The following is a 21,833-nucleotide window of genomic DNA, read 5'->3' on the forward strand; positions in this document are numbered from 1 at the left end:
GTTCTTGCATGTCAAAAATGAGGTGGAAAATGGACCACTCCCTGTACTCACTTACCATCTGTCTTCTCATGGAGCAGAGTCTGGAATGTTGCTATGGCTTGAGAAGCTGGGGCTCAGGTGCCCAGGAACTAGCTCTGTGAGGACAAGGTCCACATTCCTTTTGTTCATGCTTGTATCCCAACACAAAACAGGGGAGTGGGCACACCCTAGGCTCATGAATGAATGAATAACAATCTATAAATGATCACACATGCAGAATTGTGTTAGGGATTGGTGTATAAGTATATGGAGATGGGGGTGATTCTTGGCTGCCTGTGAATTGTACCTATGAGGAAAAACCAGTTTGAGGTGTGTGTGTATATGTGTTTAGGTTGATTATCTGTGGGCATCTCCGTCCTGGTGGCTTTTCTGGTATGATGAGCAAGCATGGTTGCTCACCTGCATGTTTTTCCACAAAGGAGCTGGCTTTTTGCCTTGTACCTGCCATTGCCTGGTGAGGTGGGGCTGTGGAGGGGGAGTAACCACAGCAGAGTCAGGAGCCAGATTAGTAAGACTGGTCACAGCTCTGGTTCCTGCTGTTGATTAGTAGGGAGGCCTAACCCAGAGAGACTGTCTTGGTTGATTATTTTCGTGGAATGGAGAGTGATAACTGTAAGGTAAATGATGATTTTTTAGAGGGAAAAAAGAGACGTGGAGTGCAGGGGAAAGGTGATGGTATGCATGAATAAGTAAGGGTTAAGCATTTTTCTGTCATGTCTTCAAGTAGCTTGAATGCTCTCTTGAAATACAAAGCCTAACGTTCCGGACCATTTTGAGGTCTTTTTCAGTGTTATACTCTCTCTTTTCTTGGCATTAATTTTCTCATCCTTCTTTAAAAAGTAGTTGGCAATGTTCACCTTCATCTTTTGGGGATCAACTGTTAGGCTTCCATCACTGCTCTTTTATAATTGATTTTTTCCATTACTGTATTTGCTTGCTTATTTAAGGTTGGTCAGAAGCCATGAATGTAACAGGATACACTGTACTGCTCTTTCAGTAGCTTTAAAACTGGGCTTTAGGAGATAGGGCTTTGGATTACTAAGCAAATTCATTCCTTTTGGATCAAACTTGTCAATAAATACCTAGCAAAATTTTCCTTAGACACTTCTAGTTTTTTATGTAATGTTCCTGGACCTGCCACCTGAAGAGTAGATGTTCTGAAGATAAAGGCAGCAATATTTACTTCTGTAGCCTAAGATATAGTGGATTTAAGATGATTCTGAATTGTACAGTTTTGGTGGAAGTGAGCAGCTATGTATTCTGCTGCCGTGGTGATAAGATGGCACGGAAAGGATACACAGTCTTGTCTTTGGTAGTTTCCCTTCCCCCACACCATTCTGAATTAATTATAAGTTTGAAGGAAAAAATCATTGCTTATATTGATGTCTTAGAGTTGAACAGATTGTTTTCATTTCGAGAACTAACAATTGTAGGGGTGGGTGTGGTGAAGTGGAAAAGTGCAGAAATGAAAGCCTTCTGAACCAGGGTCAGAGCATAGATACTCAGTGTCAGTGGGCTGTGGTCCCAAGAGGACAAAAAGAGATCCTTAAAGGCTCAGGCTTATCTCTGTGATTAATAACCAAGATAATGAATAGATGTAAAGGGCATTGAAAGTACCTGGCATATTAAAGAGAATTGATAATTGAGAGTTATTTAATTTTTAAAAAGACTAGTTTGCAAACAAATGTTGCTAAACCTTTCTAAACTTTCAGAAAACAGCTTGATAATTAAGCCCCCCCCCCAAAAAAAAACACAGTTCAAGCCCATGCTAAAAAAAGGAACAACAACAACAAAAACCCCAGAGAGGACTAAGATGAAAGCACATTTCTCTCCTTCTCCAATCACCATTTTATTCTCTAAAAGGAGCCACTCTTCATGGGCTTCTGTATCTGCTATTTTGTCACATGCTGGACCATTTCTTTGTATACTTAAATAAGTGTATCCTTCTTACATTTATGGTATAGTATGGTTATTATGCAAACTGGAGTTTTTATTTAAAACTCTGAACATCAGAAAAGATGGCTCATTCTTTTTAATGGCCATGCTAACACAGGGGTACCCTAAATCATTTAACCAGTCCTGTACTGATAGATTCACAGATTTAGTGACATGATAACTTTTGCTTGTTTAGCAATATTCCTCAGAATATGAAGTCCAAATATTAACCTAAGTCCAACTACTCCAGGCTTGGGAAGTGAGTTAAAGTAACAATTTAAAACAGAACTTTTCTTATCTCATTTAGAACAAATTTTGCAAGAGAGCCAGTCTCTGTAGTGTCTAGTTTTCTTGAATTACCCAATAAAGCAATTACTGCTCTCACCTAGTTATATAGAAAGTTACAGAGTTGGGTGGAGTGGGCATATATGATAGTATCAATTTCCTTCACACTTTCTTTTCGAGGATGGTAGGAGAATTTTTTTTTTTTTTTTTTGGTCTGGGCTTAAATCATGAGTGTGGTAATCAAGAAAGATTGATGATGAAAATTTAGTGAAGATCCTTCCTCACTATTTGTTCTGCTCCTGCAGTTTCAGAATTGCTAGGCTATGTGAATAACTTGCAAAGGGTATTTATCACGTGAGGGAAGTCACCAATGAAAAAACATGCTCTTTATTGTAGCTGCTGATAGTTTCTATTTGAGTTATTAGCTTTGTCTAATGAAAAGACAGTTTATGTTCATCAATTCCCCTGCTCAGCATACACGTTCTTGTGTCCTTGACGTGTGCCCACTTAGTTCTCATAGCTTTCCTCTGCCTGTTCCCCCATCCTCAAGGTCTAGACATTACATTCACTGGGTGCAGGTTAGGCAGTTGTGAAGTGCATCTTTAAAGAAAAACACTTTGTTTCCTGAGATCACATACCTCATCTGTCTTTGTCCTTCTTTAAGGCTCTACGTTTATATGGCTTCTTGAAGTGGCATCATTATCCAGTTCTTCCCAGGCTATCCGGGATTTCTGGAAGTGACGTGGAACTCAATTGTTGAAAGAGCCTATTAACAGCTATCAGAACAGGTTTCTGCTGTCTTAGATATTTTTTTCCTAAAGCTCGATAGGCATGTAGTATTGACTGATGCTGATTTATTCAGACTGTGTCATTATTGTCTATGAGCTGCTTGTGCTATGTTCCTAGTATCTTCTAATGATCTCAGACAAATCCATTTTATTTTTTCTTTTACAGTGGGCATTTGCTTCCAAAGTAATGGTTAATGGTAACTTTACTTCACTGGAACTGATATCAGTATACTGGTAATCATTTTTCAGTTTTCGACTCACTGATTTTCTTTCCAGCTGTTTGCAATGAATATTTAGTCATATTTGAAGGAATCAGGTTTCAATTACATAAACTTTTGGAAGGTGTGGCCAGGAAATAACTAGAATCTTATCTCATAGGACTGTTGTCAACCTTTAGACCTCAATTTCATAAAGTTTCTTAATAAAAATCTTAACTTAGTCCTGGAAAGACCATCTCTTGCCTCTTCTAAATTAATATAGTCACCATGTCTTCATTTGGTTCTACGAGCAATGCAATTATATTTTTATTGATTAATGAAGAGGACCACAGACATTTCAGTTTTAAAGATGGACGCTCAGGAGCATGTACTTGAGAGAAAATTGCTGGAAACCAACTTTAAAGTTGTTGAAGGCAAACATTCGGCACCCAGGTAAATATGGATTAGTCATACCTTTTCTTAAAGTACCTGAAAGTAGAGAAGACTTGTGAAAATTGTACTGAATTCACTTTTATAAAAATACAATTTTAAAGTATATTTGCATCTTAAAACGTACCAAGGACTAAGTTTCCTTCATGTAAGAGCATCTTGAAGCCTTCTGTTCTGGTTAAATTTGTGATGCCTTTATGATTTCTGATCCACAGTACCAGTGTCATTGAAACAGAGCCAAATAAAAGGAAAACATAATGGAACTTCTCAACCTCTGTTGTAACCAGCCTTGTGACTGCCCGAAGAACTTCCAACATAATGGCTTTAGTGAACCAGAAATTCTCCAATAATTGCCTCTTCCAACACACAGAATTTGAAACAAAACATTTTTTAAAAAGTTTGTCACATTGTTATCCCAACAGCTTTGTTATTTGCAGCTTTGGGAATATTCTTCCTCTATGTGTTCAAGATTATGTCTAGCATTACATTGACATTTTTAGATTTGTTTTCTAATATAGAACACCTTTTAAATAGGTTATTTTGGTGGATCTCCACATCAGTATAATATTGACAATGATGCTGTCAGCATTTTGGGGCATAGGTTTCACGCATGCACAAAGCAAGCTGTGATTTTCTTTATTATTTATTTTTTTATTTATTTATTTGTCTTTTTTTTTTTTGCCATTTCTTGGGCCACTCCCACTGCATATGGAGGTTCCCAGGCTAGGGGTCCAATCGCAGTTGTAGCCACCTGCCTACGCCATAGCCACAGCAACTCGGGGATCTGAGCCACATCTGCAACCTACACCACAGCTCATGGCAATGCCAGATCCCTAACAAACTGAGCAAGGCCAAGGATCGAACCCACAACCTCATGGTTCCTAGTTGGATTCGTTAACCCCTGAGCCACGACGGGAACTCCGCAAGTTTTTAATTTTAAATAAAAGAATCAATATAACATCTAATGAGTTATTCAGGTATACCCTTAGAATTTTGACGCAGTTTTATTGAGAAGTCTCGCAAAGTTGCTCACTTAACAGAATACTTGTATCTGCATAATGCACTCATGAGAGTTCATTATTTACTGAAACTATTCCAAAAGGCTGCCCAAATCTAGGACACACATGGAAGTAATAGCAACCACTTACTGAGCATCTTCCATGTGCCAAGTATTTGGCTAAATACTCTAGTGACCTTACGGTTAATACTTCCAATTGTGGAAGTGTTTCTATGCATTCACATATATATAGTGGGGCGTGTGTGTGTGCGCCCGTGCACATGCATGTAGCTACCGATACATTTTTAAGTTTTAACATAAATGGTGATATTATGCAACTTTCGATTTCTTTCTCTCTTCCCCCCCCCCCCCCCCCCCCGAATATGTTAGACTTTTCCCTGTTAGTATCCATGGACCTAGCACATTCTTTGAAATTGGGCATAGGATTTTATAGCACTAGTTCTCAAACTTGCCTGCATAGTGGAATAACTGTGGAGTTTGGAAAATTACCCAAGCTTGGGCCCCCAGCACCAGAGATTCTCATATGACTGGTATGGTGTAGAGCCTTGACAGTAGCGTATGAGAACCAGTGTTTTATACTGTGGGGCCCCTAACACTTATTAATACATTCACTTGTTGAAAGACACTTAGATATTCTCTGTTACAAATAATGAATCCTGTTTTCTTTCTTATAATCTTGTAGTGAACACCCTTTTTAATATACCTCTTTGCTCATGTGTGAGTATATCTGTAGGTTAATTCCTAGGTGTGGAATCAAGGAATTTGTAGATGTGGATCAGATGGCCCATTGTAGGGCATGTTTTTTTTTTGCCCTTTTTTTTTTTTTTTTTAAACTGGTCTTCTCTTCCACCTACCTTGTTCCTCCCCAGTTATAAAAAGGTTTATTCTGATTTTGGAGGGTTATACATCTTCAGTGCTTATGGAGGTTCCTAGCATGATAGGGAAACTCCACATCAAAGCTTTATTTCTCTCAGTCTCTTTTTTAGTGTTGTGTCCTTGGAAGTTAGTCTCATAGGCTGACATGACAGTCCTGCTTTGCTTCGCATCATTAGAGGCATGTGCGTCTCTTGTGAAGGGCTGGGAGATTCTGATTTAAGAGCAGAATCTCCCAGAGCCACACAGTACCTGAGCAGGTGGGGGCCGGAGTACATCTTCATTGCCTTCTTTCTCCACTTGAAGTTGCCTTCAATGAAAGCTTTTACTATCATCTCTCCATAAGCCTCTATTGAAGAATTATTATGGAAAATTTATAGGTAGTATTTTTATGAAGGGTAGGGTTCCTCTTCCAGAGGGAGTTTCAGTTTTCATAGTGTGACTCCATCATCTGTCCTAATTATTTCTGGGTGGCTGCCCTCTTCTTCTTGTGAGCAGGACACATTGGGAACAGCCCAAGTGTAGGTGTGGTACTGGCCTTGCCCCAAACGGGCCCCTCAGAGCAGCAGGCATGTTAGGGAGACTCAGCATCTATCTAGTAAACAGCTCACCACACTCTAATTGTGAATTCAGGAATCACCACATACTTAGCTTTGCATAAATATTTTTCACATCTGTGTTGGCAAACTGTGGCTATCTCCACACTTGTTCAGAATGTTCTTTCTGAGGCAAAACTGTGAAAGCCAGTGGCCCCGGGTGCTTACAGTAGGTTTTCTGCCTTGGTGACCAATTCTCAGTGACTTTCCGGGCAGATGATATGCTTTCAGATGTTGAAAGTAGCATAACAAATAGATGAGATCAGTGACTGAGGAAAATGTGAAGGGGAATCAGGTCAGTGTTGCACATGTCAGCATCCTAGTGGTGACTCAGTTGGGTGTGCTATGTGGTAGTTTTCTTGTAAGCAGTTGGATTGAAATAGTAAACCTGTAGAATGCTTCAAAATATATAGGAGGCTAATTTTTTTTAATGCCTTTTCCACACTGCCCCCATACCCTCAGAGAATTTCCCACAATTTGCAGATAAGCTGACTAACCTGCAGAGCCCTTGATTTAGTGGTGACAACTGCCCTATAGAGATTAAACCAGCTTCATTCCAGGAATTTGTTCTGCTGATATACACAGGAATGTCAGGGAAAGGAATCCGGTTAACATATTTCTACCAAACAGTAGCAAACAAATATAAACCCACCCCTCCAGCTTTTTAACATAGTTCTCATTTCCCTTTGTTTTGTTCATTTAAAAATCCATCAGACATTTATAGAGGACTTCGGGATGCTGAAGCCTTTTTTTTTTTTTTTTTTTTTAAAGCCACTCACCAGTAGAAGGGTTAGAACTGGTATTTGAACCATTTGAACCCAGGGTCACGACTCCATGGCTGCTTGTCATATTGTATCTGCTCATCAGCTTTCCCCAATGAAAAGCTACATATGTTGTGAGAAAGATGGGAGTTTCTTGGTTGTTACCAGCAAGTGAGGCTAATTTTAACCCAGAATTTTTTTTTTTTCTGCTGGGTCTTTTGTTTTATTTTCTCTTGTTGCAATTATAATAAAGTAATCTTGGCATAAAAGTAGCTAGAAGAATGTGAAAAGAGGAAGGTAATCAGAGAGTTTTAAGATTTGCTTTCAGTAACCATGAACATACAGATCCCTCTGGGCCAGTGTTTGTTTCTTTATTTTCAGTCCAGAGAACTGTAGTTTCCCTGAGATGTCAGGCCTCAGTATTATTTGTAGAGGCCTGTGGAGAAATTAAAATTATACCAACTTGGCCTTGGTGGTAAAATGCAGTTGTACTTTTTGAGACGGGAGGAGACTGAACAGCATCTGATTGGTGGCTGTGAGGGTCAGTAGCAGTGCTCACTTTCCCAGGGGACCACTCTTGTGGCCTCCCTGGAAAGAGGGACTTCTGCATTACCAGGAGTATGTGTCGTGAGGCCTTGGCCTAGAGTACCCCTGTTTATCTTCCATCACACTAAACTTGGCTCGAACATTTGGAAAACACAGTTGTTCAATCCAAATACACTTGGCCCTTGAACAACATGGGTTTGAACTGAGCAAGTCCACTTCTCTGCAGATTCTTTCAACAGTGAGTGCTGCAGTCCTACTAAGCAATCTGCAGTTGGTTGAATTTTTGGATGCAGAACCATGGATATAGGAGGAACTGACTAGAAGTTATATGTGGATTTTTGGCTGCAGAGAGAATCAGAATACCTCACCCCCTTGTTGTTCAAGGGTCAACTATATGTATCTGTTGACCCTCTTCTCTCTCAGAATTTGCCAGAATGAATTCAGTTATAAGGAGCTTCCAAAAAATGCTTACTAGTGTGTTTCTTTTTAGACATTATCTTTTTAATGTCATTTGAATTTTCTGTGTGAACGGCACCAAAGAGTTGGCAGCTTGTTTGGCAATATCTAAAACCTTAAGTACCTAAAGCGTGGTCATGTTGGTGGGGAGACAGTTTAAAAGGCACCACATTGATCAGTAGTGGTGAGGACTCTAGTTTTAGGTGTTATATCAGGTGGGTCAGCAGAGGACCAGCGCAGGTAGACTATGGGTGATTTGATTGCTAGTGTCTTACAATGTACAGTGACTCTTCTGGTGGCTGTGATGTCCTACTGTCATATCCTTCCTGAAAGAGTTGCTAGGTGATTCAGGAAAGTCGCCACTCTCCCCCACAACCCCCACTCCCAAATAAGGAGAAAAGTATTTATTTGAAAATACTTATGTAACTCAGAACATATTCTTTCAGTATTTTAAAACATACTTAAATTTAATAAAATTTTCAGGGGAACAATAAGTAATACTCAATTGGTCCATTCTTTGAACATCATCCAAGGAAAGTTGCGGTTCTTTTACATATTTGTTAAAGGACAAAACTTGGCCTCTTGGGAGAGTGAGAGCTTTGATGTGACAAAGCTGGCCATTGAGTTGTGGCTTCTTATGTTTGTGTAACCCACACATCTCAATTTGTCATTATAGAATTTGAGTGGATCCCTTAAGGTAGGGAGTTAGAAACCCAAAGGGGAAAATTATTTGCATTTCTTTCAGCTTGGGTTTAAATTTGTTTATTGACTTTGTTCACAGACCAGCCACAGGTCAGCAGGCTGAGGGCACAGGCCCCCTGGTGTGGCCATGCTTTGCTGGGGAGCTCCAGTGACACTTGGTTTGGCTCTTCTCCCAGATGATCTAGATGAGATGTCCTGGCTTCCACACTGGTTTCTGTCACGTGATCAGCACAAACGTCCTGACTCCCGAGAACTGTGTTATATTGGCTTTAGGGATTTATGCCTAAACCCACAGCAAAAGTACTGAGTCATGACAGAACTGCTGCTGCCAGCTTTTCAGGGTGAAGACCCAGAGGCCCCCTCCTCTGCTCTTTACGTGAGGAGGGGCTGTTTTCTGGCAGGGTCTGTGGCTCGGGCCTGGAACAAGTCTGTTAATTATGTGCTGGCGAAGGCTTGTTCTGGCTCAAGGGTGTGCATGGACTCCACTTGGGTTTCTTCCTCCCTTATCTTGGGAGGAAGTGGGAAAGGAAGGGGCTGATTCTGGCTTCCACTTTGCAGCCCCCCCCTCCCCTGCCCCCCAACCCTGGCCTGCGATGATGCAGGCAAACACTAGGGGAGGGAGTGTGCTTTGCTTCTGCTGCCCTGCTTAGACAGTGGAGCAGGAAGTGTTTCAGGGTGCCAGTAGCTCTTTTGAATGTTTGGGTTTTAGTGTCCCTGTTGATGGTGGCATGCCCTCACTGTTCTCTTGCATTGGAAAAGTCTCTGCAGGAGTTCCTGTTGTGGCTCGTGGTAACGAACCCTGCTAGTATCCGTGAGGATGCAGGTTCAATCCCTGGCCTCACTCAGTGGATTAAGGATCTAACATTGCGGTGAGCTGTGAGGTCGCAGATGCCTCTTGGATCCTGCATTACTGTGGCTGTGGTGTCTAGCCTGGGAACTTCCATATGCCACTGGGGTGGCCCTAAAAAGATAGATAGATAGATAACTAAAAGAACAGTCACTGTGTTGAAAAGACCCACTGGATGAATTTCCAGGAGCCACCCCAAGAAGTGCTCTATTAGAACATCCTTTGGTGACCAAGTTTATGGGAAGGGCTATCCCTCCACTGGACACACTTACTGAGAAATGCCCATTCCGTTTCCTGATGGAAAGGATGTTGAAACTTACGGGGAAAACACATTCCCTTTCAAATGCTTCTCCTACAACCTTTAGACTGCATCCCATCAGTTTTTAAAACTCCAAATAGTATTTGGCATCTGGTGTGCTTGGGAAATGAAACCAGACATGAGGAATGTGAGAGGGGAGAGAGATGGCCAAGGAAAGAAGCAAAGCAATTTTTTCCTTTCACATTCTTCTTGATAAGAGAATTTGGGTTCACAGTAACATGTTGTTGAAACCCAAATCATATGCCACAGCCCTTTGGAAAAAGGCAAAACATGAAGTAAATTGTAGCTCTGAAAACAATAGGTTAGTGATTAAAACTCAGGGTTCCCCCAGTCTTTCTCTTTCAAGCTGCTCTTGTGGCATAATTTTCTTTCCTATCCTTCTTTTTTGTGTCTGTGACATTGTTTCAGAAATTCCAGAGAAATTGATAATAAAGCAACAATGACAGTATTTTAGTGGTGAAATTATAATTGGAGGATGCAATGTGAAATGCTGTCAACATTAAAATAATAGACATGGGGCACAACATATTTGGGCCCCACTGCACTTTGTGGTCCATGCAGAAATGCTCAACTGTTTAACTCACCATCTCCTTCTTTCCCTTTCTCCAGCATGTAAGTTGTTTTCTCTATACCTCCTTTGGTTAGAGGAAAACTTTGGTAACGTGGCCAGTGAGCGAATCCCTTAGTCTGGACAGCCGTCCTATAAATGTGTGGCCTAAGTTCCTGATGAGCCTCTTAGAATGATGTATGTATCAGTGCAAATCTATTTTAACATGACCTTAAAGTTATCCCTTATGCCAGGTACTGATTGTACGAAGCTTTGTGGAGAATGAACTTTGCATATCATGCACATATTGTAACTTGGCATTATCAAAAGCTAAGTATTAAAGAGGGGTTTTCTTGTGGACTATTTTTGTTCTCCAGTGAATTTTTTTAATCATCATAATCATCAACATTCCTGAAAATTTGGACGTCCTTTTTTGACTCTTATCACTTTGAGAATTTTGTTTATTTTGGTAAAGAGCAGTGCAAATGACTCTGAGCTAGGCCACAGATGGGTTAAATTTCTTATTCTTTGCAAATTGCACCTGCTCCAGAATCTTAAGTAGCTTTTTAATTGCTTCCTTGTGCATGGCCTAGGAATAGTCATCTGTAATATTTTAGACCGATTGCATCTTGGATGTCCCAGAAGTGACTTCTTCCTCTTGGCACCAGTGCCGGGAGCTGAGATGAGAAGGTGCTTCCTGGTTGAGGGCCCAGCTGTCATGGTGGAATTCGTCCTTTCCCTCAGGCTGATCTGATTAAAACGGGGCCAAGACATGGAAACACAGGCCCCTGGTTTCAGTAACTATACATTTCTTCTTCATTGGACCAAAAGACAACCTCACTGCCCCCTGAATGTCGCACCTAGTTGTGAGTTTTCTTCATCTCTTTCTGTAGCACCTAACACTGAGCCTGGCCTATTGAGGAGGCCCAGGTAGGATAGCTGAGTAAGTGAATACATCTTGGGAAAAGTATTCACTGAATATAAGGAGTCAGGAAAATGTCTAAAAGATTCTGTCAGTGGGTCTGTTTCCAGTGGAGCTTCCTTGAGGATGGGTAGAAAACCAAGCACCAGCTAGTTTGTCCAAAAAGAAATTTCTTTCTCTAGGAAAGCTGCAGGTACCCTGAGGCTGAGCCTGTTTGTGAGGCTACTGTCAACATCAGAAACCTTGACATGTGGCTAAAGAGTACTTGGTGATCTGACTGCCTTCAAATATTTTGGCAGTTGTGAAAAACAGATCTCCAGGCAACTGTGGGAAGAACACCCAGTCACACCATCTCCAAGCTCAGAGATGAGACCATCTGTTCACTCAGGCATCCGTGCCTTTGCCTTCAACAGACATTTACTGTGAACATACTGTGTGCCAGTGACTAAATAAAACTTGGTCCCTGTCCTTGGGATCTCATAGTTTAGTAGGGGAAACAGACAGGAATTTTAAAAAACCAGAAAACTGAAAAACGCTCAGCTATGTATATGACACTGCTAAAAGTGTGGAAAGAAATATGTGACCTCCTCTGGGAAATTGAAGGCTCATAAAAGCAGCAGTTTTTGAGGGGGTTCTTGACTGGTGAGTGGAAAATGGTCAGGTAAAGAAGGAAAAGCGTGCCCTGGGCTAAGGGGACTGCGGAGAGATGGGCTCAGAAGTGTGACTGCTGCCTCAGATGTGTGTGTGTGTGTGTGTGTGTGTGTGTGTGTGTGGTGGGGTGGAGGGTGGGAAAAGAGGGTAGAAAATAAAGGCAGAAAGGGCAGGCCGTGAAGGGTCTGGTGGTCCATGCTGGGAAGTTGGACTATATCCAGGAGACACTACACAGCTGAGTGATACAGTCGGATTTATAACGTGCTGAGAATAAATCCCAGACTCTTCACCCTGTGTATGAGGCCCTGGGGTTTGGGCCCTGCCCCCTCCAGCCTCAGCTCTCTTAACAACACTCCCCTTACTCACTGTGCTCCAGCCTCACCGGTCTTTCTCCCCAATCAAACATGCCAAGTTCCCCATCTGCCCTGGGCTTGTGGACTCACTCCTGGAAGCCTCTCTACCCTGACAACTTGCAGACTGGGTCCTATCTGTGCATCAGGACACAAATCACCCCTCTCCGATCACACCATCTAAAGTAGCTGTCCTTGAGTTCCTGTCGTTGTTCAGTGGTAATGAACCCAGCTAGTATCCATGAGGATGAGGGTTCGATCCCTGGCCCTGCTCAGTGGGTCAAGGATCTGGTGTTACTGTGAGTTGCGATGTAGGTCACAGATGCAGCTCAGATCCCATGTTGCTCTAGCTATGGTGTAGGCCGGTAGCTGCAGCTCCAACTTGACCCCTAGCCTGGGAACTTTCATGTGTCAAGGGTGCAGCTCTAAAAGGATACCACCACCACCACCACTACTACTACATAAAATAGCTGTCCCCTTCCACCATTCACCATTTCTTTTTCTTCTTTCATCTGCTGTAACACTAACCAATCAGAAATTGTGTTTTAGTTTACTTAATTTTTTTTTGTCCTGCCTTCTTTAAATCAAATAATCTTGCTGTGGGCATGTTCTATCATTTTCACCCCTTTTTCTTCAGTGCCTAGCATAGTGTTTGGCACCTAATCACTACTGGATAAACATTTGACTTAATGACAAATGGATAAACATGATGGACCAGGGTAACTGTTGATAACCTTCAACCCATGGACCTCAATGGGCATACCACCTATTCTTGTATATTCCATGGGCTGAGAATGGTTTTTACATTTTTAAATGGTTAAAAAAAATACTTATGGCCTGAGAAAGTTATACACAATTCAGTTCTAGTGTCTACAAATAAAGTTTTGTTGGCACACAGGCATGCCCATGTTCACAGATGTCTCTGGCTGCTCTCATGATGCTGCAGGGTTGAGTAGTTGTGATAGAGGCTTAATGGCCCACAAAGTCTAAAATATTTATCTAGTAAGTTTCGGAAAAAGTATGTCAACCCCTAGGCTGGGGAACTGGATCAGGAAGAGTCGAGGCTATTGTGGTCATTCAAGTAAGAGGTGAGGGGAGACAGAGCTAAGGACTTGAGGTTGGAGAGGGTGGAGCTGAATTAAGCAAGCAGGTCCTCTGACCTTTGCCAAGCCTACCCCACTCCCAATAAGGCTTTTCCCAGTAAACATCTCTAGCTTCACCAGCAAATCAAGTCTCTCTCAAGCTACTCTCTTCCTGATTGCCCTGATCCCTCCCAGCTCTCGTCTGAAGTCTCATCTGTCAAATGGGGATGATGGAAAGAAGTGATGGGTGGAGTATGCTTCTAGAGTCTTCTGCACAGGCAGTTGTTGGGATCACTCATTAGTGAAGTGCTGGAGTGGTGAGAGAAACGCCTGGAAGCGCCTGTGCCACTTAGGGGTCGAGTGAAATGATTAATTTTACTTCCTGTTTTGGTCTATATCTAGGAAACTGGGCTCTGAAAATAAGTACATTAAAAAATGGTTGGTGGTAAAAATATCAGTTTTGCTATTGTCTACAGTTTAAGGATGAGTTTAATGGAAGACTTTGTATTTGGGGTTCTACAGAGGAGCCAGCTTAAAAACTTGGTCTTTACTGTAGCTTTTGAACACAGATTAAATCAGGTCCTTAAAAATGTAATAGGCTCTGTGTCTTACTACCCATTGTAGAAACTAGCCAAGACCCCTTATATACTTTTGGTTGTAGAACTGTTAGCATTTTTTGTAAGACTTGAAAAATGCTTTGGACTACTTTTTTTTAGATTGTAATGACTCCTCTGCACCCCTCTTCAGTACTGCCAGAATGTAGTATAACTTGGGTATAAGTTAACTTTAAAATGCAAAAGTCAGGAGTTCCCGTCATGGCACAGTGGAAACAAATCCAACTAGGAACCGTGAGGTTGCAGGTTTGATCCCTGATTCTGCTCAGTGGGTTAAGGATCTGGCGTTGACGAGAGCTGTGGTGTATGTCACAGATGCGGTGTTGCAGATCTGTGTTGTGGTGGCTGTGGTGTAGGCCAGTGGCTTCAGCTCTGATTAGACCCCTAGCCTGGGACCTCCCATACACCAGAGGTGCGGCCCTCAAAAAGACAAAATAAATAAATAAATACATAAATGAATAAATAAAATGCAAAAGTCAAGTAATTGCTTTTCTTATTTGTTTCTCAAATACATTGGTCATCCTCCTACATGTGTGAGGCACTAAGCAGCACATGTCATGGGCACTCTTCCCTGTGGAAGTGAGTCTTCAATGGGTGAAGAGAGACCCAACCACAAATTATCGTACCTGTTGGCTGTGCCACATGGGGCAGGGGGAGGTCTCAATGCTAACAGGGCCCAGACCACATTCAGATGGGTGGGTTAGCAAGTCTGCCTGCAAATGAACTTGAAGGCTGAGCATGACCTGTGGGCTCCCATGAGCTGGCTCTTACCTGCTTGGGCCCCCATGAGCTGGGCTCTTACCCTGCTTGCTTTTCTTTTCTTTTCTTTCTTTTTTTTTTTTTGGTTTTTAGGGCCGCACTCAAGGCAGGTGGAGGTTCCCAGGCTAGGGGTTGAATCAGAGCTGCAGCTGCCAGCTTATGCCACAATGCCACAGCCACAGTAATGCGGGATCTGAGCTGAGTCTGTGACCTACAGCACAGCTCACTGCAACACCAGATCTTTAACCCACTGAGCGAAGCCAGGGATTGAATCCGTGTCCTCATGGATAATAGTCGGGTTTGTTAACCACTGAGCCATGAAGGAACTCCTATTTTCTTGACCCTGTCTCCGAGCAGCCCGAACACTGCCTCCCTCACCCCACTTACACACACATGTGCTTGCAGTCAGACCTTGACAGTAGCCTGAACAGCCTGTCTTCAAGTTTACACAACGGGAGTTATGAGACTCTTGAGTGGGATGTGGTTCTTGCCCTGAGGATACACACTGGAGACAAACATGTACTGTTACAGTTTAATGAGATAAGTCTTATCTCCACCTCTGGATGTATATCAGTGTCATTGCTGCTTCCCTGTGCTGGTTAGTAAAGTGCAAGAATTGCACACTTAGAGGAAGTCTTATGGCAGTTTGACATTGCTGAGATATTTGTACTATATTTTACAGAAGTATGCTTGTAACAGATCGGAGGGAAAACTGTCCTTTACCACTGATAGTTTGAGAAGCTGGTGTGGAAATCACCATAACTTGGATGTTTTTGATAGGAACATTTTTGTATGTACATTTCCCCCTCCTCTGTCATTTAAACAGATAATCATAAAATGTTTTTTTTTTCAGTCTTATTAATTGTGAAAGTAGTGTGTGTTCATTGTGAAACAACTTGGAAAGTACAAAATATTTTGGATTTTTTTTTTTGAAAAAGGTAATTCATACAACTGACATGAGCTAACTGCTGCTCACATTTTGGTTTGTTTCTCTTGTCCTTTTTTCCTGCTCATATATGGATAGTTTTTCTGACATAAATGGGACATTGTATACCTATTCTTTATTTCATGTGCCGTAAGTATTTGCATGTCATTAGATACTCCTTTTTAATTTTCTATTGAGGTATAGTTGATTTACAATATTATATTAGTGTCAGGTATACAACATAGTGACTCAAAATTTTTATAGATTATATTCCATTTATATTCTCTGTGCTATACCATAGATCTTTGTATTAAATATTATTTTTCAAAGGATTGCGTGGTATTCTGTCATCTAGTTGTACCATAATTTACCCTTTTCATATAGTTCTCTATTACTAGCACCTATTTTATGCCCTTGTTTATTTTCTCTTACAGAGTATGCTTTGAAAATTTTTATGAAAACACCTTTGATAATATGTCTGACTATATCCTTAAGCTATATTTCCAGAAAGAGAAATACTAGGTTAAAAATTGTGACTATTTTAAGGCCTTGATAAATTGCCCTTCACAAATGTTGAACCATATTTCATATACCAGCAGCAGTGGATGAGGCTTCCTGCGCTGGGTCCTCTCAGGCCTGATAGTGTCGGCAAATTGGTGACAAATATTAAGGCAGAAGAAATGAGTGGACCACCTGGATGGAAGATGAAGGGAGTGCAAGATATTTATGGGGCATGGAAAACAGTCTATAGGCTAAAGCATAGGATACTTCTGAGGAAATAGAAGAGATAGAAACAGTGAGTTGGAATTGGACTTGATGGGGCGCTGAAAGCCAATTTAGAAAGGTATTGGGGAGCCATTGGTGGGTTTTGAGTAGGAAGAGGAGACCCCCTCCCCCCAGGCTTTATACCACCCAGCCCAGTACCATACCACCCCTCACTCTGTGTGTATCCATGCCCCTTGTCAAGTCATGCCTTTGTTTGTACTGTTCCCTCTCCCTAAATGCCCTGCTTCTAATACCTGTTAGAATCCCTCATCCATCAGGGACTGGATTCTCCTCTGCATAGTTCCTGCATAATTACATGGCACTTACTGGTAGGACTGTGGCAGATGTAGTGGTTGAGGATGGCTTCTCTGAGAAAGTGAAATTCATGCTGAGGCCTTAATGATGAGAAGAACCAGCCATGTACAGATGTGGTCAAAACATGCCAGTCAAGGACATAGCTGATGCAGAGACCCTGAGACAGTGTGGCCAGTGTAGTCGAAGTGCTGTGGCGGTACAAAGAATGCTACGTGATGAGGTGGGGAGGGAGGCAGGGGCCAGATCTTGATGCCTGTTGGAAGCTGTTGTGTGGCCTTTTCACGGTTACGTAATTTCAGTGAGTAGCCACAGGACGTTTTTATAAAATAAGATCGACACCTAATATGTCAGTATCCAAAAGGGGTAAAAGCAGAGCTGGAGTAAGAAGCTGAAATCAGTACCTACTGAATACCTCTAATCCCTCTCCTATCTCCCAGCTAAGAGTTGGGGTGCCTTACATCTTAGGCATTTCTAACAGGTACTGTGGTCTGAAGACACCAGAGCCAGGGACTCCTCGTGTCCATCCTATCCCAGTCGTAGATGGTAGAAAATTCTTTCTGATGTATCCTTATATCTTCTATCCATTGGCTTTATTTTTTAAGTTTATTTTATGATGGACTATAGCTGATTTGCAGTGTTGTGGTTGTTTTAGGTATACAGCAAAGTGAATCAGTTATACATATATATATATACACACACACGCATGTATATATATTCTTTTTTCAGATTCTTTTCCCATATGTTATTATAGAATGTTAAGTAGAGTCCCTGTGCTATACAGTAGGTCCTTATTATCCACTTCATATGTGATAGTATTTATATGTTAATCCCAAACTCCTAATTTATCCCTCCCTTCCCCACGCCTTTCCCCTTTGGTAACTGTTAGTTTGTTTTTAAAGTCTGAGTCTGTTCTGTTTTGTAAGTAATGAACTTTGTATCATTTTTTAGATTCCACATATAAATGATAGCATATATTTGTCTTTGTCCAACTTATTTCACTTAGTATGATAATCTCTAGGTCCATCCATGCTGCTGCAAATGGCATTATTTCATTCTTTTTTATGGCTAATATTCCATTGTGTATATGTACCACGTCTTCTTTATCCACTCCTCTGTCATTGGACGTTTAGGTTGTTTCCATGTCTTGACTATTGTAAATAGGGCTGCAGTGAACTTTGGGGTACATGTATCTTTTGTTCTTTCTTTTTTTCTTTTTTTGGCTACGCTTGCAGCAATGGAAGTTCCCAGGCTAGGGGTCGAATCGGAGCTGGAGCTGCCAGCCTATACCACAGCCACAGCAACTCAGGATCCAAGCCATGTCTGCAACCTGCACTGTAGCTCAGGGCAATGCCAGATCCTTAACCCACTACTGAGTGAGACCAAGGATCAAACCTGCATCCTCGTGGATCCTAGTCTGGTTCGTTTCCACTGAACCACAACGGGAACTCCATGTATCATTTCAAATTATGGTTTTCTTTGAATATATGCCTAGGAGTGGGATTGTTGGCTTTTACACAGCAAAGGAAACCATAAGCAAAACAAAAAGATAACCCATAGAATGGGAGAAAATATTTGCAAATGAAGCAACGGACAAGGGATTAATCTCTAAAATAGACAAACAGTTTATGCAGCTCAATATCAAAAAACAAAACAAACCAAAAAGCCAAACAGCCCAATCAACAAATGGACAGAAGATCTAAATAGGCATTTCTCCAAAGAAGACATACAGATGGCCAAAAAGCACATGAAAAGATGCTCAACATTGTTAATTATTAGAGAAATGCAGATCAAAACTATAATTAGGTACCACCTTACTCCAGCCAGAATGGCCATCATCAAAATGTCTGTGAACAATAATTGCTAGAGAGCGTGTGGAGAAAATGAAACCCTCCTACAGTGTTGGTGGGAATGTAAATTGGTACAATCATTATGTAGAACAGTATGGAGTGCCCTTAAAATAAATTAAAAATACTGGAGTTCCCGTGTTGGCGCAGTGGTTAACGAATCCGACTAGGAACCATGAGGTTGCGGGTTCGGTCCCTGCCCTTGCTCAGTGGGTTAACGATCCGGCGTTGCCATGAGCTGTGGTGTAGGTTGCAGACGTGGCTCGGATCCCGCGTTGCTGTGGCTCTGGCGTAGGCCGGTGGCTACAGCTCCGATTGGACCCCTAGCCTGAGAACCTCCATATGCCGCGGAAGCGGCCCAAGAAATAGCAAAAAGACAAAAATAAATAAATAAATAAATAAATAAATAAATAAATAAAAATAAAATAAAAATACGATTGGTTTCAAATTCAGCCTTGGGAGTGACACAGCTCTATGTTGTCTCCTCTATGGAGCAGCCTTGAAATCAGTTCAAGGATGGTTGCAGGCTCTGCCTTCTCTCAGGTTTTCTCTTCCATCTCAGAAAGAGCCTGCTGTCATGGCAGTCCTGTCTCTCAGCATGTGCTATGTTTGTCAGGATGGGGACATCAATCCATCATCTGACAATCTATAGAGTACTCACGATGGTGCCCCCCCCACACCGTCACTGTAGCTTCTCCAGCAAGGTCACCTGCCCACAGCATTCAAGAATGACAGTAATCAAGATCCAATCATATCTGTGTTCTCTAATTTTTTTTTTTTTTTTAAAGAGAGAAGAGTAGGGGACCTTTAAATGCAACTCTCAGTTGCTGGTGGGATAAATCTAGGCTCAGTCTGGGTTGCAGCCTTTCTACCCTAGCCCTCCTTTCCACTCTGACTCTCTGGGGCTTCTCCCTGGAATTCACGTCTTTGGTCTTTGTTCCCACCATCTCCCCTGCTCTGATGTGCCTCTCCTCCTCTGCCCTTGCAACTCACCAAGGGCTGATTCATAATCCACCTTTCTTTTTTTTTTCCCCTTTCAACTCTGTCTCTTTTTAAAAATTGAAAACCCACAGAAGTTTTACAGGGATATGCTCTCATTATAAAACATATTATCATAAGAAAGTATGTCTCCTTTCTTGCTTTTTCCAAGTCCCCTTCCTCTCTCAGAGTTAGGCCTTTTGCTACGCAGTTACGCGTAAATTATTTAGGTTTTGGTATGAGATTATTTTTAAAACATATTAGGGCACATGTTATACACATTATTCTTTGAGTTGCTTTTTTTCACTTAACAGTATAACTTAAAAAATTTTTTTTCAAGGCAAATCATATAGTTAACTTCAAAAACTATACAATCATTAAAAATATTTTTATGGTAAATATTCAAATTGAAAAGAGTATAAAGTAAAAAGGAGTAGTTCTCCAATTCCATCTTTTGAAGGTTACTGCCTTTAGCACTTTCTTTCATATATTCATAAATGCTTTAAAACATCTAATCCTGTAGTATATAATATATATCATATAGCATCTTGAACCTTCTTTCCATATCTATGTATACAGATGCCTTGTTCTTTTTAATGAGCATGTAGTATTCTATTATGTAAATATCTTTTCTTTTAACCATCCCTCCAATGAACTCATTTGATCTTTTCTATTTAAAAAATCTCTGACACGTCTAGCTCATGTTAAGTCTTTCATTAAGTACTTAAATTATTTAATAGAGTGAACATTGACTGAGTGCTTTCTATTTTCCTGGTGCTGAATGTGGCACCAGGGCCACCAAGTTGCCTGACGCATAGCCCCTTCCCCCTGTCCCCCTGCTTTGAGTTATCACAGCCTGACAGGAAGACACACTCCCAAGGAGCTTAGACTGTGTCCTGAGCTGGAGTTGGTAGATCTGCCTTAGCATATATATTATCCATTCTACTTGGGGAGGGTAAAGAATGTGGAACCGGAACTATATCTAATCACTTGTGATGGAGCGTGTTGGAGGATAATGTGAGAAAAAGAATGTGTGTGTGTGTGTGTGTGTGTGTGTGAGAGAGAGAGAGAGAGACTGGGTCACTTTGCTGTACAGTAGAAAATTGACAGAACACTGTAAACCAACTATAATACCAAAAAAATCATTATTAAAAAAAAACCTAATAAAAGACAATATCCTGAAATCTTAAAAAAAAAAAAAAAAAGAGGAGCAACCCTAGAGGATGAGTAAGAGATATCTTAGGTGGCAAGGGAGAGAAGGGCTTTCTTGCAGGGGAGTGACAAGGACATTATGGGTGGGCAGGAAAGAGCACATAGTGTACAAAGAGTTGGGGGGAGCCCAACGTGACTGGAGCAAATGCCAGGGGATGGAGTGGCAGGAGTTGTACTGTGTGCCCCACAGTGGGTCAAAGGAAACATTCAACACGTGAATAGAAGGACATGTGCTTTCTGCCCAACTGGACTCCAGACCCTCTGTGGGTTGGCCTATGCCCTGCTGACATTGCCTCCAGCACAGGGAGGTCTTTCTTGAATTGGTCTGACTTAAATATATATATATTCCATTTTTGCAATACACATACATATATTCCATTTTTGTCCTCTTTACCATGTCTTATCCTTTTTTTGTAGAGTTTAATCAGTCAAGAAATAGAACAGAATTCAGCTATGGCCCCAAGGAAAAGAGGTGGACGGGGGATTTCATTCATCTTCTGCTGTTTCCGAAATAACGATCACCCAGAAATCACGTATCGGCTGCGAAATGATAGCAACTTTGCGCTTCAGACCATGGAGCCAGCGTTACCCATGCCCCCTGTGGAGGAGCTGGACGTCATGTTCAGCGAGCTTGTGGTGAGTCTCAGACTTCTGTCTTGGGGGTGTTTGGGAGGCGCGAAGTGAGAACCTGGGTAGTGTGGTGTGGTCAGACATGGGCTTGCCTTTCTTCAATGAAACAGCCTCCATCTGTCCCTCATAGCTGCTCCCTGCCAACACTGAGCTTGTGGAGAAGGAAAGAGAAAAGCTTTGCCTTGTCACATCAGAGGGCTTTTCTGGTGCTTTATATGCAGTTATTTAGATCTGTAGGGCTTCAAATATGTGGCAGTGCTGCATCCTAAGTTGCCCTTTCTAATTCCTCCCCATCCCCCGAGTCTATACTTGTGTGCGTAACTAACTCCCTCGTCTGCTCACACCTCCTGGGATTCCCCCATGCTTCCTCCCACACCCAGTGTGTGATATTGGTGTCGTTTTAAAAATTAGTCATGCCATCGCTCCT

General features: G+C 41.6%; 1 protein-coding gene across 1 annotated transcript in view; it reads left to right on the top strand.

Moving 5' to 3' along the window:
• DAAM1 (dishevelled associated activator of morphogenesis 1) overlaps positions 1 to 21,833 on the top strand; it is a 175,850-nt gene that overhangs the window by 49,652 nt on the left and 104,365 nt on the right. The window contains exon 2 of the mRNA XM_047767453.1: positions 21,194 to 21,412. Within this exon, the coding sequence (XP_047623409.1) occupies positions 21,230 to 21,412 (183 nt within the window). The 5' untranslated portion in view covers positions 21,194 to 21,229. The remainder of the gene's footprint in view (positions 1 to 21,193; positions 21,413 to 21,833) is intronic.

Source organism: Phacochoerus africanus, chromosome 2 (genome assembly GCF_016906955.1).
Source record: "Phacochoerus africanus isolate WHEZ1 chromosome 2, ROS_Pafr_v1, whole genome shotgun sequence".
Taxonomy (NCBI): Eukaryota; Metazoa; Chordata; class Mammalia; order Artiodactyla; family Suidae; genus Phacochoerus; species Phacochoerus africanus.